This window comes from Salarias fasciatus, chromosome 3 (assembly GCF_902148845.1).
Source record: "Salarias fasciatus chromosome 3, fSalaFa1.1, whole genome shotgun sequence".
NCBI classification, from domain to species: domain Eukaryota; kingdom Metazoa; phylum Chordata; class Actinopteri; order Blenniiformes; family Blenniidae; genus Salarias; species Salarias fasciatus.
In genome coordinates, this window is record NC_043747.1 from 15600912 (window position 1) to 15616427 (window position 15516).

Below are 15516 nucleotides of genomic sequence, written 5' to 3' on the forward strand. Positions count from 1 at the left end.
CGGGACCTCCTGTGTGCTGACACATGTTCAGTCTCTAGGTGTTGATCTTTATTAAGGAGTTGTGCTGAAGTGACTACCTTCAAGGAAACATGCCCGGCGCGACAACACTGCATAATTAAAGGAGTCCCAGTAACTCTGGGAAATCAGAGCACGCCTTGTCTGCATCTCTCCTGCTTGTAAAACATGACATTTTTGTGTTTTTAGTGCTTGTATCTTTTCGAGGATACTCTCTGTACTTTGGGTCTATTGGGTTGTTTTACCTGATGGTGATGTCTCAGGCCCTGTTTGCATGGGATTGTTTTGTTTTTAAGCTAAAACTGGAAACTTAAATAACATTTTTATATGATAACTGCACCTTTTAGAAACTGATTTTAGAGTTTTTTTTCAAGAGCCCTCATCTTCACATGCCTACGACAAAATCAATAGAGGATTCTGAAGTGTTTGTACTGCACACCCGTTTTTAACAGCTCTTGTTCAATGTATGGAACAAGTAAGACAGCTTGGAGACACTTGATTGGTTATATTGTGCTGTTCTCGTAACATACGCACTAGTGGCTGCAATACGAAAACACTGCTACTTGTCTGAAGAGGAAAACAGCAGATTTTCTTCTAATTTGATCTCCACCAAACTGAAACAGTAATGGAAAATTTATATCATTTGAAATCATCCGTGTGTGAGCAAGCCCCCAAAGGGCTGGACGATAATTCAATAACAGTATGTATTGATCAATAGACGTGTGGTGCAATAGGGAAAAACAGAGTCGATAAAAAGTTCCATCGAAAAACATTTTCCCCTCCTTTAGTCTATCCTGTAGCTCAATGCTAATCATTACTTCCACCCAACCAATCTCAAACACACACTCCGTCACCAAGCCCCGCCACTCTCAAACCACAGCAGAGAACATGAGGAAAAGATGTGGCAAAAACAAGGAGAGGCGGAGGAAACTGTGCTTAGAAAAGTTTCAGTAGTTCACCGACATGACAGTCCTGTAGTATTTAAATGAGGGGATGATATATCTCCACCAGCCAGGGAAACGTGCCAGGGTTGCTCTTAAATATATACATATAATTGTTTCGATAATTCTCAATATTCACCGGTCAATATGATTTGTTTTTAATCAATATGCTTTTTTTGTATCATGTTCAGCCCCTATTCAGTCGCCCATTAATCCATCCATCTTTCCTGTCCGACTTCAGGTCACACCGTTAAAAGGGTGTCCCATCAACAAGCCAACTGTCCATTACACTGAGTAAAAACAAATCAATACACATATTTACAACCACACGTAATTTAAAGTTACAAAGAGCCTTTTTTTTTTTTTTTTTTACATGGTTGGAGAGGCTGGAGGAAACCCACATATACAGAAGAAGAACATGCATGTGGAAAATTTCCCAAGCGGAGCAACAACACGTGTTTCTGACATGAGGTAGCGGTGGAAACCTCAACATGTCAAAGTGGTCAGCGCCAGGGTATTTTTTTCTTTTTCACCCACATAAATCCATTCTTAATGTGTCAGAACTCTGATCTCTACCCATCTGAACTTGAACGCCCCCCTTCGACACACAGTTTGAATCCATACTGCTAATAATCTGCTGAATTGACTCCCTGCAAGCTCATGTTATGACCTCTGACCTTCTGGTCCAGGGTTTCAAACTGCAGGATTGTTCACTTCAGAAACTCCTTTGTCTGTATTTGCATTTACAAACTCAAATGAATGTTGGGACTGATCTGTATGACAGATGCACTTTACATCTCATAGTTTTTGCATCAGAGTGTTTGCATCATAATGTGTGCACATTTTCCTTTCCATTCATTGAAGATTTAATTTATTATGTACTAAATGCAGAATGTTTCTGCTCCTGCGACTTCCCAAAATATATTTCCCCGTGGGGAAAATAAAGTGTCTTGTTCAGTATTGTACAATGTAAATGTCAGTGGAGACTGAAAACAGTCATTCTCACAGTGTTTGGAGTCGCCGAGTTTTTTTTTTTTTTTTCCTGTCTCATTTTTAAAAATTCCACAATAACAGCATTTCACAGCTAATTTACTGTTTTCACACAGCACAAGGTAGGGCTGCAATAACGGACTTGAATAAGGAGATGATGGAAACCACATGAGGAATAATGTTTCTCGAAAGCTATGTTTTCTCAGTGGTTTCTAGGGAAAGTTTAAACAAGTCCAATCTGACTGTTTTAGTGCCGTTGTCTCGCTGGGAGCTTAACGCTAGTTTTTCACAGTAGATGCAAACAAACTGATGATTGTTAATGGCTGCATCCATAACACTGAAGACGCTGTCCCTGGGAAATATGACAATACAAATTTGATTATCCGGTAACATGAATTAGAAGCCTGTAAGAGTGCTGATGTTGTAGTTTATCGGCGTGTTATCAGTTCTCTGTGGTGAAATCTGAACAGAATTAAAATTTATGATCCTTAAAGTGGCTCCTGCAATCTTATTGCTGTCTTTATTTATTACAGGAACTGAGGGGAGACCGAGGGAGAAAACAACATGACAATTCAGCCAATGGAAATCAAATGATGCCAGTCGAAACAATGGAAGGCAGTTGGAGGCGAAGTGAAACGAAATTGCAAGCAGGTCGCTCTGAAGTCCTGCCAGGATGAGGAAGAGGAGGAGGAGGAGGAAAAGAGGGAGGAGGAGGACGAGGTGGAGGCCACAGCTCAAGAATATTCTAGTCGTTTATTCCTGGCCAGGGGTCAACCGAGGCCTGGGGCTGGAGCTTGTACGAGGCTGCGAGGAACTCGCACATGCTGAGTTTTCACATTCACACGCTCCTGGCCGGGGGTCAGCCGTGTCCTCCGTATGTTTAACACACACACACACACACGCATTGGGAGACTCCTGAAGGGAATGATGAAGACGCTCGCCTCCACACTCGATGCTTAACACGGACCCCGGTAAATCACAGCCGGGGATGCTCGGGGTGGTAATGCGTCTCTCACCACAGCCGCCATGCTTCGTCCCCACGATTAACATAATAAATCCATAAGAGCGTGAGGAGCTGTGAAGCCATTAGGATGGAAATGGCTTCAAACAATGGCCGTGGCACACGCGGCGGCCTTTTCCCAAAGAGCCGGCGCTGCCACGACCTGTCCAACATATTTTACAACCGCAATTACAATATAGAGAGCAGCCGCTTCCATGGCAGATGCTGCTTCCCACGTTAGAGGTTCCCCACGTAATTATCATGATGAACTTGGCACGCCGAGGTAATAAATATCGCCGAGCGCGCGCACACACACAAACGCACTCGCGCGAGAATGGAAGGAACACACACATCAGACTGTAAGTGGATGATCGGGGGGGGGAGGAAGGAGGACACACACGCAGACACACACACACAAGCTGGTGAGGTGAGGACAAGCAGATTCTGAGTGTGTGTACACACTCATCAGTGCAGATTGGTCTCGGATCTCAGGCGATGTTTTAACGATCTGGAGCGAAGCTCATTCAGGAGGTCTGAATGTAACTTTTTGAGTTTTTGAGTACGTTGCTCACAGGGGTTGATATTTATGATCTTAACAGCAATTTTAATCACACTTTCATTTGAACTACTCATGACGTGATGACAACCGGCCCAGGATGTACCCTGCCTTCATTTACAGTCAGCTGGAATCAGAGCATAAACAGAGAGACAGATCTCCACTATGCTCTGAACGGTTCACAGACAATCTTCTGACTGGAGGTATTCCTCAAATTAGAATGTCTATCTCACCAGATTCCTGCTGTTACCTCTGAGCTGTTCAATAATCAACAGATTCTCTACTGGACACGGAGCAACAATCGACACAACACTGATATTACTACAAAACGATAGCAAACAGATTCCAAACATGGTAAAACACAAGGCAGTGTCCAGGGTGGGATTTATGATAAAAGTAGAAAAAGGATATTAGATTCCAAAATAAAGTGTGAAATTAATTCAAACAATATGACAAAAAGGGAACACCTCTAACTTTTACAGAACGTACAGCTTGTTTACAATCAAGAATGAAAAGGAAAAAAATGTGCATTTGTACAATTAGTCATGAGAGAAATTGAGGTGAACATGAACTTAAAGGTGCATTAAGGAGTTTTTCAACTTTAAAAATACTTATTTTCCACCATAAATATGTTACACATTTTTAATGATGTGCACAATGTGCCCTGACATATTCATTACAAGTACCTCTAACAGCACTAAATTGTCACTTGAAAGTTGCAGTGCCGGTCCGGCACCAGAATTTTTTTGGGGAGAATTTGAAAGGAATGACGTAATGCATGCTCCGGCTGGTCTGATTTAGTTAGGTTTCGTTTTGTCCGCCATTACTCCACCAGATGCTTAGTGAGCAACAACTGAGCAGGAGCTTCCAGAAAGTAAGAAAAGACCGGCTTCTAGCACTGCCACAGCTCCAGCACAGACTCCACCACGTAAAAGAAACTTAAAATTTTACTTGAGCGCTACTAAAAGAGCGAGGAAGGAGTCCCCCTCTAAGCTGCATTTTGCCCAAGGCCTGCAGGGGGTGCTGTTTTGCATAAAACGTGCAAACTCCTTAATGCACCTTTAATTTTATTTTCCCAATGAAAAGTGAATCTAAACTTTTCTTTTTTTTTATTACGCCTGTTTGCTTTCCTATTCTGATTGTTCCAATCAAAAGAAAAAAGAAAAAAAAAACTCACAACATTGCTTTTTGGTGTGTTGAACTTCTGATGGTGTTTAGTGTACAGGCCTTTTGCATGTGTATGCACATAAGTCTTTTTTCGCAAGTACATGCATACCTCCACTTTTATCTGTTAGTTTGTCAAATTTCATCGAAATCTGTCAGTAGGTTTTTGCGTTACAGACAAAAATAAACTAACAAACAGCAAAGATACAGAATACACCTTTAGATTAGAATAAAATCCAGCACAGATTACTTAAAACCTGGTTTTCATTGGTCAGTCCCAGAGTTGATTTTTGATATTATGTACAATCACCAATGCAAAGAATCTACATGAACTGAACATGACTACTTTGGCAAAGATTATATCATGTCACTCTCTCCGTCTAATGCTTGTCATGATGAAGCCAGTACAGAAAAAATGCAATGTGGTCAAGTAACAACAAAAGTTTAAAAAAATAAATGAATAAGTGAAAACACTCAATAGAAAAACATTAACTTTCTTTGAGAAATGCTTCCCCAAAATGAAGAATGTATACTTCAAGTGTGTATTTACTACTTCTGATAAATCACTTGATAAAACTGCAGAAAGCCCTCAAGATATTTGGCCTACTCCAACATCTTGTTTGTCGACCACTGGCCAACTCAAACCCTGTGTGTGTGTTTCTCAGCCCTACTTATCCTAATCTAAATTTGGAATTTCATTTCTAATAGATCCAGATTTTCACCAGCACAGATTCTCTGTGGATGTTTGTCTTGGAGAAATCCATTCATATCCACCTTGTCCTGTTGGAATCTATTGCTCTATTGCTGCATCAATTGCAGTGCAGACGCAGACGTTGCACATTTCAAGAGTCATTATCTCATTTAGCGCCAATTAATAATCCTACAGCCACATTTAACATGCAAACATTCAAAGACAAATTAGGCCAGACTGTGTTTCTCCTAGCCATCGGGGGAAGCACGAGGAGAGTAATGGCCCCCAGAATGGCAAATGAGGCGCCTCTTGACATTTTTATATGACGGTAAATCACTGTATGTATGAGCCAAGTTCACAGAGGGCCTGCAGATTACCAGAGAGCGTGTGAATGTGTTTGACATGCACCCCAACAAAGTCATCACCTCAGCTGCAACATGGAGTCGATGCTTTCTGTGTTCAAAGACCTGCGTATTAACCCCGAATTGGCTCTGTCCGTTTTCCAATGCATGCCCGGCTGCCGTAAACACAGGACGCGCTGCGTGCAGCTAGCAGGAAGATGGGTTGGGATGTTTCCCAGATTCAGATTAAGTCCTGAACTCTGAAATTACAGGCTGCGGATGTTCTCTATTAAGGCTTTACAGTTGAGGATTAATCTGTAGTCTGGCAAGTCAACCATCAAAATCCAGTTATCCACTACAGGCAGAAAGCAGAGCAAAGAGGAGAGGATGGACCAGCTGCAGGAGGGAGAGAGAGAAACCAGAAAAGGGCATATTTGGATAAAAGGAAGGCCTTTTTAGGAACTCACCTGGTCTTTTTTCCATTTTTCTCCCTCGACTGCCACATAGTCGAACCTTTGATATTAATATGAGGATTTGCTTCTGGCAGAGCGACTTGTTGCTCTTCGGGCAGGGCTTGCGCTTGCTGGCGATCTGCCGGTTTGCTTGAGGGTCCTTGACCTCCCTGCGCTGGCGAATTAGGGAGCTGGCAAGGGCGGCCATCTTCCCAGCGCTGACCCTGCAGCCGCCTCACCGGCCTCTGGCGGCTCGGTGGCGCCCAGGTGTCGGGGGGTACCGTGGGCCACCCCCCTGCCCACTCACCCAGGGCGACGGAGCACCGCTGAAGGGAGGGGTACAGAGCGGAGGAGGGGGGGCTTCCGAGGATGGACCGAAGCAAAGGGTGTGGGAGAAGGGCAGGGCGAGGGGGAGAGGAGGAGCGGGCGACGGCAGAAAAGAAAGGTGAATCCTGGAAAAGCCTGCCTGAATGTGGCAGATACAGCTTGCGGATGCTTCAGGAGGTGATTGTTTGCCTTTAAATGTCCTTTTTCTTTTTGCCTTCAGGTTGAGAGTCAAGTGAAATCCCAATATGTCATTGATCCTTTATTGGGACAAGTCATGCTGCCGTGCACCCAAATTCCAAGCTCCAGCGTCCACCCTGAGTTCTCCGTCCCACTCCGAGAGTGCTCCCTGCTCCGGTGAAGTTCAACTCAACCCCGTCCGACGGGGAACTGAGCCCGTCGCCGCATCGTGAAAACAGACCCCACACGAATATCACATTTAGCCCTCTTCAGTTCTGCAGATCACGCTCCAATCCAGAGAGAGAGAGAGAAATTCTCCAAATGTCAACTGTCCAAAACCAAAAGAGTTCAGCTGTCGGGACAATCCTTTCCGCCCCTCACCTGTAAAATCTCTCCATCCGAAGCGATCTTGGGAAGCAGGAGAAGTAGAAGAAGTAGGGACTGTCCGACCTGAGGTATCAGCTCCACGAGCTGACGAGAGGATGCGGACGCCGCTGGACGGAGAGTGGCTCGCTTCCCCGCTGTCTTTCAGGCTCTCCTGGCATCAACCTTGCGTTTGCTTGCTCCCTGAGAGAAGAAGAGGAGAAACACAGACGCTTGATAAATCCGGCATTTCCCAGAGATAGAGGTGACATTCATGAACGAGAGAGCATGGGGATAGAGAGACAGACAGCATCACACAGAGAGAGAGAGAGAGAGAGAGAGAGAGAGAGAAAGAGGGAGAGAGGGAGTAGAGAGAGTCTATCTATCTCCCCTATTGGATCGGGCTCTCCAACTCTCGCAGCGACGCGCTAAACCACGGCAGAGCGCAGCTCTGTGTCCTTCAGCCACACATGCCAGCTCGCAGTAGGGGGAACGAGGGATGAATGAATGGAGGGAGACAGAGAAGAGGAAGGGAGGGAGGGGGGAAGGAGATGAGGTGAAGGGGGAGAGGGGGAGAAGGGAGGGCGGGCAGGTAGCAGTGCCTTACGGTGGGTGCTGTGATGCCGGCGCTCATGCGAGAGTCTCCGCTGGTGGGTGACAGGAGTCCAGTCTGGTTCTGTGGAGTCCAGCTGCACCGGGCGTTTGTGTGTGTGTGTGTGTGTGTGTGTGTGTGTGTGTTTGTGTGTGTGTGCGTGTGTGTGTGCGTGTGTGTGTGTGTGTGGGACAAAGTATGAGTCTCCAGAATAAGGCACCTCTCGGGCTCGGCGCACACGTGTGAAAGAGTGCGTGCATGTGTCTGACAGAGCGACACAGTGTGAAGGTGTATGGGTGTGAGGGTGTGTGTGACAGAGGCAGCGCGTGTGTGTGTATGTGTGTGTGTGTGTGTGTGTGTGTGTGTGAGACTCCCTCTCCCTCTTGTCCCTGTTCACAGTGCATTACTGAGTGAGCGCTGGCAGCGTGCTTCACACACTCGCTCTCTTCTTCTCTCTCTCAAATCTATTTCCCTAAACCCTCCCCCTTTGCTCCCCTCCCTCCCTCCCCCCCTCCCTTTTCTCCTCCCCCCCTCCCTTTTCTCCTCCCCTTCTGTCACTCAGATCCCTCCTTTCACATCTGAAACTCAGCGTCCCCTCCTCCCCCCGTGTCTCTACACCTATCACCTCTCCGGTATCGTGCCGGGTCAGACATGGCCAGGACCGGCGGCGGGTCGATGATGGGGTGCTCCCTCCCTCCCTCCCTCCCTCCCCCTTTTCTCCCCCCCACCACCTCTGAAGTGATGTTGGCTTAAAGAGACAAACTCAGAGAGGCTGTCAGTGCCGCGTTCTCAACTATGACAAGGACGTATAGATGCCGTGACACAGCCTGAGTCAGTGGGGATTGAACGTCACTGCATCATCCATACATGAGTCACACGCATTACAGACTCCTTCACATGGCGCAGAGACTAACGGAGCAAGACAGAAGCAGTCACTTCATAAACAGAGGCATCTGGACCGGGACTTCAGTTGAATATTCCCTGCAGGAGCCACAACAGGAAACTGTGGCGAGCGTTTTCAGTTAGAAGGTCACCGTTCAATCATAATGAAGATGCAAACTAACTCTGACTTCCCTAAGTGATCAATCAGCGGATTAATTTCTTTGGTTATATTTAAACCTTGGTGAGAAAGGTCAGTCGGTGGCTTCCAAAGAATGAGATGCAGACTTTCGCCTGACAAGTCCATTCCTTTTTCGTTATCATTACAGACAAAATGAACCAGAAATATGACATTTGAGAAGCTGGAGTCCAAGAGATTACTATCACTATCTGACAATCAACACATGAATAATTCAGAGCATTGTTATGGGATTTTAGTTATGCATGCATGCTTCTATACATGAGATGGTAGAATGGGTTCAGGAATGGCGGTTTGAAACCCAATCTCACTGTGTTTATGGGTTTTTGAACACACAGAGCATCAACTTTCTTGCAAAGGTGTGTGATCTCCTTACATGAGAGCTGTATCTATTAGTGTCTGAGTGACTATGTGAGTGTTTGAATGTGACTGATCCTGTGAAGTGCATTGATATTCTGGAAGCCATAGCATTTCAAGCAAGAGCATGACTAGTCCGCAAAGCTGTGTGTGTGCTCGTTTCATTCGAGGGATCTCCACTGACCGGCATGCTTTGGCTTCGATAGTTGACGTGTTTCCATCTTTCCTTGTAAAATTTGGATATAACCCTCCATCAAACAATCAATCAATCTGTGGTGAGAAAGACGCAGAGGCTGGCAATATGCAGGAAGTAAGTTTATTCCTTTCTCGAGCCAACAGAATGAAAGAACACGGTAAACCACTTGACTCCCAGGAACAAGATACGCCCACTAACTTCCCGCCTAGCTGGTTGAGAGCCCACCCATCAGTCTGTGCACCCATAAACCCCTCCCCCCCGAACACCCAGAAGGGAACCTGGCACCATAACCAGTCTCTCAATGGGGGCCGAATTGGCCTGCCGTAGCGACTGTGCCGAACCACCGCCGAGTCAGAAGGAGGAACCTGCAAAGGAAAATGATCAACAGAGTAGTCAGCAGGAACAACATCATCCACCACATGCAGAGGAACACAGTCAGAATGAGGGAGGGCCAGAGGCTTGGAAGGAGGATGGCGAACCTGGCCTGGCAACACAGCCTCACCTGCCATGACACAAGCCGACTTAAGGCCATCAACTGAGACCAGCTCCCTACGCCCACCCATGTCCAAAACGAAACCCTTCACATCCCGTTCCATCATCGGTTTGTTTCCACTTCTGTTTGAGCCACTCAGACTCTGATAATAGCCTGATTACACCTCACTGCAAATGTGCATTGGTAGCCGCCAGCCCACAGCCCATGTCCAAAACGAAACCCTTCACATCCCGTTCCATCACACTGAACGGGCCATCATAAGGAGGCTGGAGGGGCGAGCGGTGGGCATCGCGACGCACAAAAACGAACTGAGCAGACCGGAGCGCAGTGGGCACGAAAGACCGTGGAAGACAGTGGTGCAAAGGCTTTGGAGCGAAAACGCCGCTGGGTGAAAAGGGGTCAACCGGAGGACGGAAACTCGGGGCGGACGACTCCAGCAAAAATTCACCTGGGACACGGAGCGGCTGACCGAAAACCAACTATGCAGAGGAGTCGTCAAGATCCTCCTTAGGAGCTGAGCGCAATCCGAGCAGGACCCACGGCAGACGATCCGCCCAACTGTCATCTGTGAGTGCAGTGCGCAGCGCCGCTTTGAGTGAACGATGAAAGCGCTCACACAACCCATTCGCCTGGGGATGGTAAGCTGTGGTGTGGTGAGCCTGTACCCCTAAGGAATGCGCCATCCCCGACCAAAGCTCCGAAACGAACTGAGGGCCTCTGTCAGAAGTAACAGCCGAGGGTACACCAAAATGAGCAACCCAAGCCGACAGAAAAGCGCCAACCACGTCCGCAGAAGTAGTGGAGGACAAGGGAACCACCTCGGGCCACCTGGTGGTCCAGTCCACCATAGTGAGGAGATGAGTGAAACCTTTTGATGGCGGCAGAGGTCCTACCAGGTCCACATGAACGTGATCAAAACACCTGGCTGGGATCGGAAAAGGTTGGTATGCCGGTGCACCTTGGCACGCTGACACGCAACACAAGAAGCTGCCCACAACTTAACATCTCTGCGCAACCCAGGCCACACGAAACGGGAACTGACCAGCTTAACCGACACACACACACCCAGATGTGAGAGACCGTGAATCGAGTCAAAAACGCGCCACCGCCAACCTGCCGGAATCACAGGGCGAGGCCGTCCCGTGGACATGTCACACAGGAGTGTAGGACCACCCTCCTGTATCACCACCTCCTCAAGCTTCAGGCCCGAACCGACGGAGCGAAGTGAAAGGATATCTTTGTCGCCAGGCTGGTCTTTGGCCATATCAGAAAAATCTGTTCCGAGAATCACGGCACACCAACACGCGTGAAAGACAATCCGCCACAGCAGTAGACTTCCCATCAACATGACGTATGTCAGTAGTGAACTCAGAAACAGCTGCCAGGTGACGTTGCTGTCTTGCCGACCAAGGATCAGTTGCCTTGGACATGACAAACGTCAGCGGCTTGTGGTCCACGTAAGCCGTAAAAGAATGACCCTCCAACAGAAAACGAAAGTGCCGAGTCGCCAAAAACAGGGCCAACAACTCCCGATCAAACACGCTGTATTTCTGTTCACAGTCTTGCAACTTGCGGCTAAAAAACGCGAGGGGCTGCCACACACCTGCCACACACTGTTCCACAACAGCTCCCACAGCCAAATCAGAAGCATCAGTCGTGAGAGCGACAGGAGCATCTGGGTCAGGATGAGCGAGGAGAGCTGCATTAGCCAAAGCGGACTTAGCTCCATCAAAGGCCACAACCCTGTCTAGGGTCCAGACCACAGAGTCGGTAGCCTTCTTGGAGCGTAAGGCGTCATAAAGCGGCTGCAGAAGATGGGCCGCATGGGGAATGAACCGATTGTAAAAGTTCACCATGCCCAAAAAACTCCTGTAATGACTTGATGACAACCGGGCGGGGGAAATCTGCCACAGCCTGAACTTTAGAAGGCAACGGAACTGCGCCGCATCCTGAAATGCGATGCCCTAGAAAATCAATCACTGGCAGCCCAAACTGGCATTTGGCAGGGTTGACAATCAGGCTGTGAGCCTCCAAACGCTGGAAGACTCCTTTCACGTGTGCAAAGTGCTCTTTGAGGGACGAACTGGCCACCAATATGTCATTGAGATAGACAAACACAAACTCCAACCCCTGCAACACTGAGTCCATCAATCTCTGAAAAGTCTGCGCTGCCCCCTTGAGGCCAAACGGCATACGGAGGAACTCGAAAAGGCCGAAAGGGGTGATCACCGCGGTCTTAGGCACATCCACCGCCTACACTGGAACCTGGTGATAACCACGCACCAAGTCCACTTTGGAGAACACAGAGGCACCGGATAACCTAACCGAGAAATCCTGAATGTGAGGAATAGGATAACGGTCTGGAGTTGTCACATTGTTCAGGCGGCGAAAGTCACCACAAGGGCACCAGGACCCGTCTGCCTTAGGAACCATGTGGAGGGGCGACGCCCAAGGGCTGTTAGATCGTCTAACTATCCCCAGCCTCTCCATTGTAGCAAACTCCTCCTTAGCACAAGCTAATTTTCCCACGTCCAGACACCGTGCGCGCTCAAAAACTGGCGGGCCACTAGTGCGGATGAAGTGTTCTACTCCGTGTTTGGCGACGGTGGAGGAAAAGGCAGGAGTGGTTAAGGAGGGGAACTCCATCAGCAGACACTGGAATTTGTCGCCGGACACCGAAAAAGTCGCGTGCGGTACCGGCCCGACCCCCCCAGCCTCACAAGGGACAGTGGCAAAGGTTACAGCATCAATGAGCCTGCGGTTAGCAACATCCACCAACAAATTGTGAGCACACAGGAAATCTGCACTGATGATAGGAACAGTTACAGAAGCAACCACAAAGTCCCATTCAAACTCACGTCCGTGGAAACAAACAGATGCCCTTTTGGTTCCAAAAGTCCCAATAGGGGAACCGTTAGCCGTGCTTAGCCGTGGGCTGCCGCCTCCGGGTAGGGTGCAACAAACTCTTCTGCGAGCCAGAGTCAACCAAAAAGCAATGTTCTGACATTGAATCTGTAATGAAGAGGAGCTCACCCTGGTTGTCAGCACCCACAGCTGCCACTGCACCTCCAGCTCTGTCAAACGTGCACGGCGGAATGCAGCGCTTGGCCTTGTTGCCGAACCTCCGGTGAAAGAAGCAGAGGGAGTCGCTCCGACGGGTGCGCGTCCTGGTCCTCACGCCTACAGCCAACACCACCGCGGGGTCCACCTCCATCACCTGCGGGGGCTCCACGACTGTACTCCGCACCGTGAAGCGTCTAGTGGCGAGCAGGACACGGTCGGCTTCTTCCGCCAGGCCGCGGTAATTGCCAGCCGCGATGCGCGGGGAATTAGCCAAAGCCGCCCGGACTTCTGGCGGGAGTTGCCGCAGAAAAATGTGTGGGAAAAGAAAACCGCCGTCATCGGATCCCAGGAGCGAGAGCATATTGTCCATAAGGTGGCTGTACCGTCCCACAAACCGGAGGGGCTAAGGATCCTGTCCACCCTCTCAACCAAGGACAGGCTGTATCTCTGGAGCAGAAGCTGCTTGAGAGCGGCGTATTTCCCGTGCCGTGGAGGGTCGCGCAGCAGCGGCATAACCCGGCGGGTGGATTGCTGGTCCAGCATGGCAACCACCAAGTAATACCAGGAGTCATCCGCATCCGCGCCCCGCAGTGCTGGAACCATGGGGCCGGGTCACTCTGCCAGAATTCTGGAAACTTCATGGAGGCGGCAGGGTAGGAAGCCGGCTGTGAAGGCTGGAGAGACGATGAGGCCGAGTCCGCGGCTGAGGTCGACGACGAAACATTCTCCATCACCGGTTCACTCAAGTCCAAATCAGGGTCACCAATGTGGCGAGAAAGACGCAGAGGCTGGCGATATGCAGGAAGTAAGTTTATTCCTTTCTCGAGCCAACAGAATGAATGAACACGGTAAACCACTTGACTCCCAGGAACAAGACACGCCCACTAACTTCCCGCCTAGCTGGGTGAGAGCCATCAGCCTGTGCACCCATAAATCAATCAATCAATTATTTTGACAGGTGGATTCTGGCAAGGATGTTATTCTAAGTCCACATGATGCTTAATGAAAAGCAACAGTTTAGATGAATGTTTAGAAAAAAAAATCAAAAATTTTGACAATACATTGAAAATTGTCAACATTTTAAACATTTCAGCTTACAGTTTGCTTTCATTGTCTGAATTCCATCTTCCTCGAAAAAAAAAAAAATCCCCTGTTCTTAATGTGCCATCTTTGTTCTTTTTCTATTGTATTTAATGACAACACACCACTTTATTTATTTTTTCATTTAATTTTTTATTTGTTTGTGTGTGTATGTGCATGTGTGCATGTGAGAGGGTTAGAAGGTGTGTCCGTGTGTGTGTGTGTGTGTGTGTGTGTGTGTGTGTGTGTGTGTGTGTGTGTGTGTGTGTGTGTGTGTGTGTGTGTGTGTGTTTGTATTCTAATCTCAGACAATGGTACAACACTGCAGTGAAGTCCAGTTTGATAAAAGGTCAGTCATATTACACAGACAGTAAAAGTCACACTGGGGCCAACGTGTTGTTATCCTAGCAGCAAAGATTCATGAGAAAAAGTTTAGGAATTATTAACGTCCATTTGCAGCTCAGACCGATAATTAATTAGCTAAACAGCATATAGACTTACCTGGAAATGTTACTTGGCCTCATTCAGGCAGGCTCAGTGACTGCTCATGTAAAATGGTGCACAACATATAGTATGTTTACCTCAGTTGTTTTTTCCCACAACTGGAGATCAGCTGAGCAGCATCAAACTAACTTTTCAAAGAAAAGGGGAATTTTCTGTTTCATGATTTCTTTCAAACATATAAAAAATATGAAACATTTTAAAATACAGATGGTGTGTCAAGTCTACAAAAGGATGAATAATTGTGATTCCAGTTGAATTTTAAGTCCTGTCCCAGCGTGAATGTGGATCTTGCATCAGTGAGTTTCTTCTCCCTGCACATTCCCAGATGTCAGCAGTTAATTTGAGCTTTAGGTCTGCTACTCTGATCCACTCTGACGCCCCTGGATATGTGATGGATCACCATTAAATTTTAGAAAAGTATTAATGGTCCTTGTGGAAGAAGGCAACCCCTTTTTTCACGACTCTGGATACAATTTTGGGTTTAAATATATATAACTATCAGAGCCATCAAAATAATGGTAAAACAGCAGTTATAATGTAAAAAAGAAGGTTCTTGCAATAGTGTTTTTTAATATTCACGTCAGTCTGGTTTCAGGTCTATCTCAGTCTGCTCTGAGTTGCAGTTTACATCAGGATGTTTCTTGTTGTGGCTGATGATGTTTAAACCTCTTGGCAAGTGCTAAAAATCAAACTGCAGAAACTCTAAGAGCCAAAGTCAGGGCAGGGTGGATGTCATGAATTATGACTGCCATTTAAACACCCTAAGGTGTGATCAAACAGTATAATAGTGCCTTTCAATAAAACTGCAAGTACTCCAAATTATATGACCCATATCCAAAACAAGTAAAAATATAATTGCTCCTGTCCCACATCAGCATGTGGTCGCACAGTGGCGAGGTCGTCAGCACTAATAACTCACAGAATGTTGAGAGTCTGAGTTTGGGAAAGGCGTTTCTCCCTCGGTGTGCATGCTTTCCTGCTCCAGTAGTGTAGTTCTGTTAGGTTAACAAGCTACATCTGGAAACTACTGAACAACAACGACAGAGCAGTCTTTTGAGGTCTTTTAAGGAAACGATTGCAAACAAGCAACACCAGCATCAAATTTAGTCTGCAATTTAATCTTCAGAGAGTGCTGG

General features: G+C 47.4%; 1 protein-coding gene and 1 long non-coding RNA gene across 2 annotated transcripts in view; both read right to left on the bottom strand.

Annotated features, from left to right (window-relative positions):
• Positions 1–6618, bottom strand: part of fgf11a (fibroblast growth factor 11a) — a 78673-nt gene extending 72055 nt beyond the window's left edge. The window contains exon 1 of the mRNA XM_030087963.1: positions 6166–6618. Coding sequence (XP_029943823.1) covers positions 6166–6358 — 193 coding nt within the window. The 5' untranslated portion in view covers positions 6359–6618. The remainder of the gene's footprint in view (positions 1–6165) is intronic.
• Positions 6619–10030: 3412 nt separating this feature from the next.
• Positions 10031–11944, bottom strand: LOC115385819 (uncharacterized). Its single transcript, XR_003931183.1, has 3 exons — positions 11862–11944; positions 10191–10197; positions 10031–10041 (listed from the first exon to the last, which is right to left on the bottom strand). It is a non-coding gene; the product is annotated as an uncharacterized LOC115385819 (long non-coding RNA).
• Positions 11945–15516: the final 3572 nt, after the last annotated feature.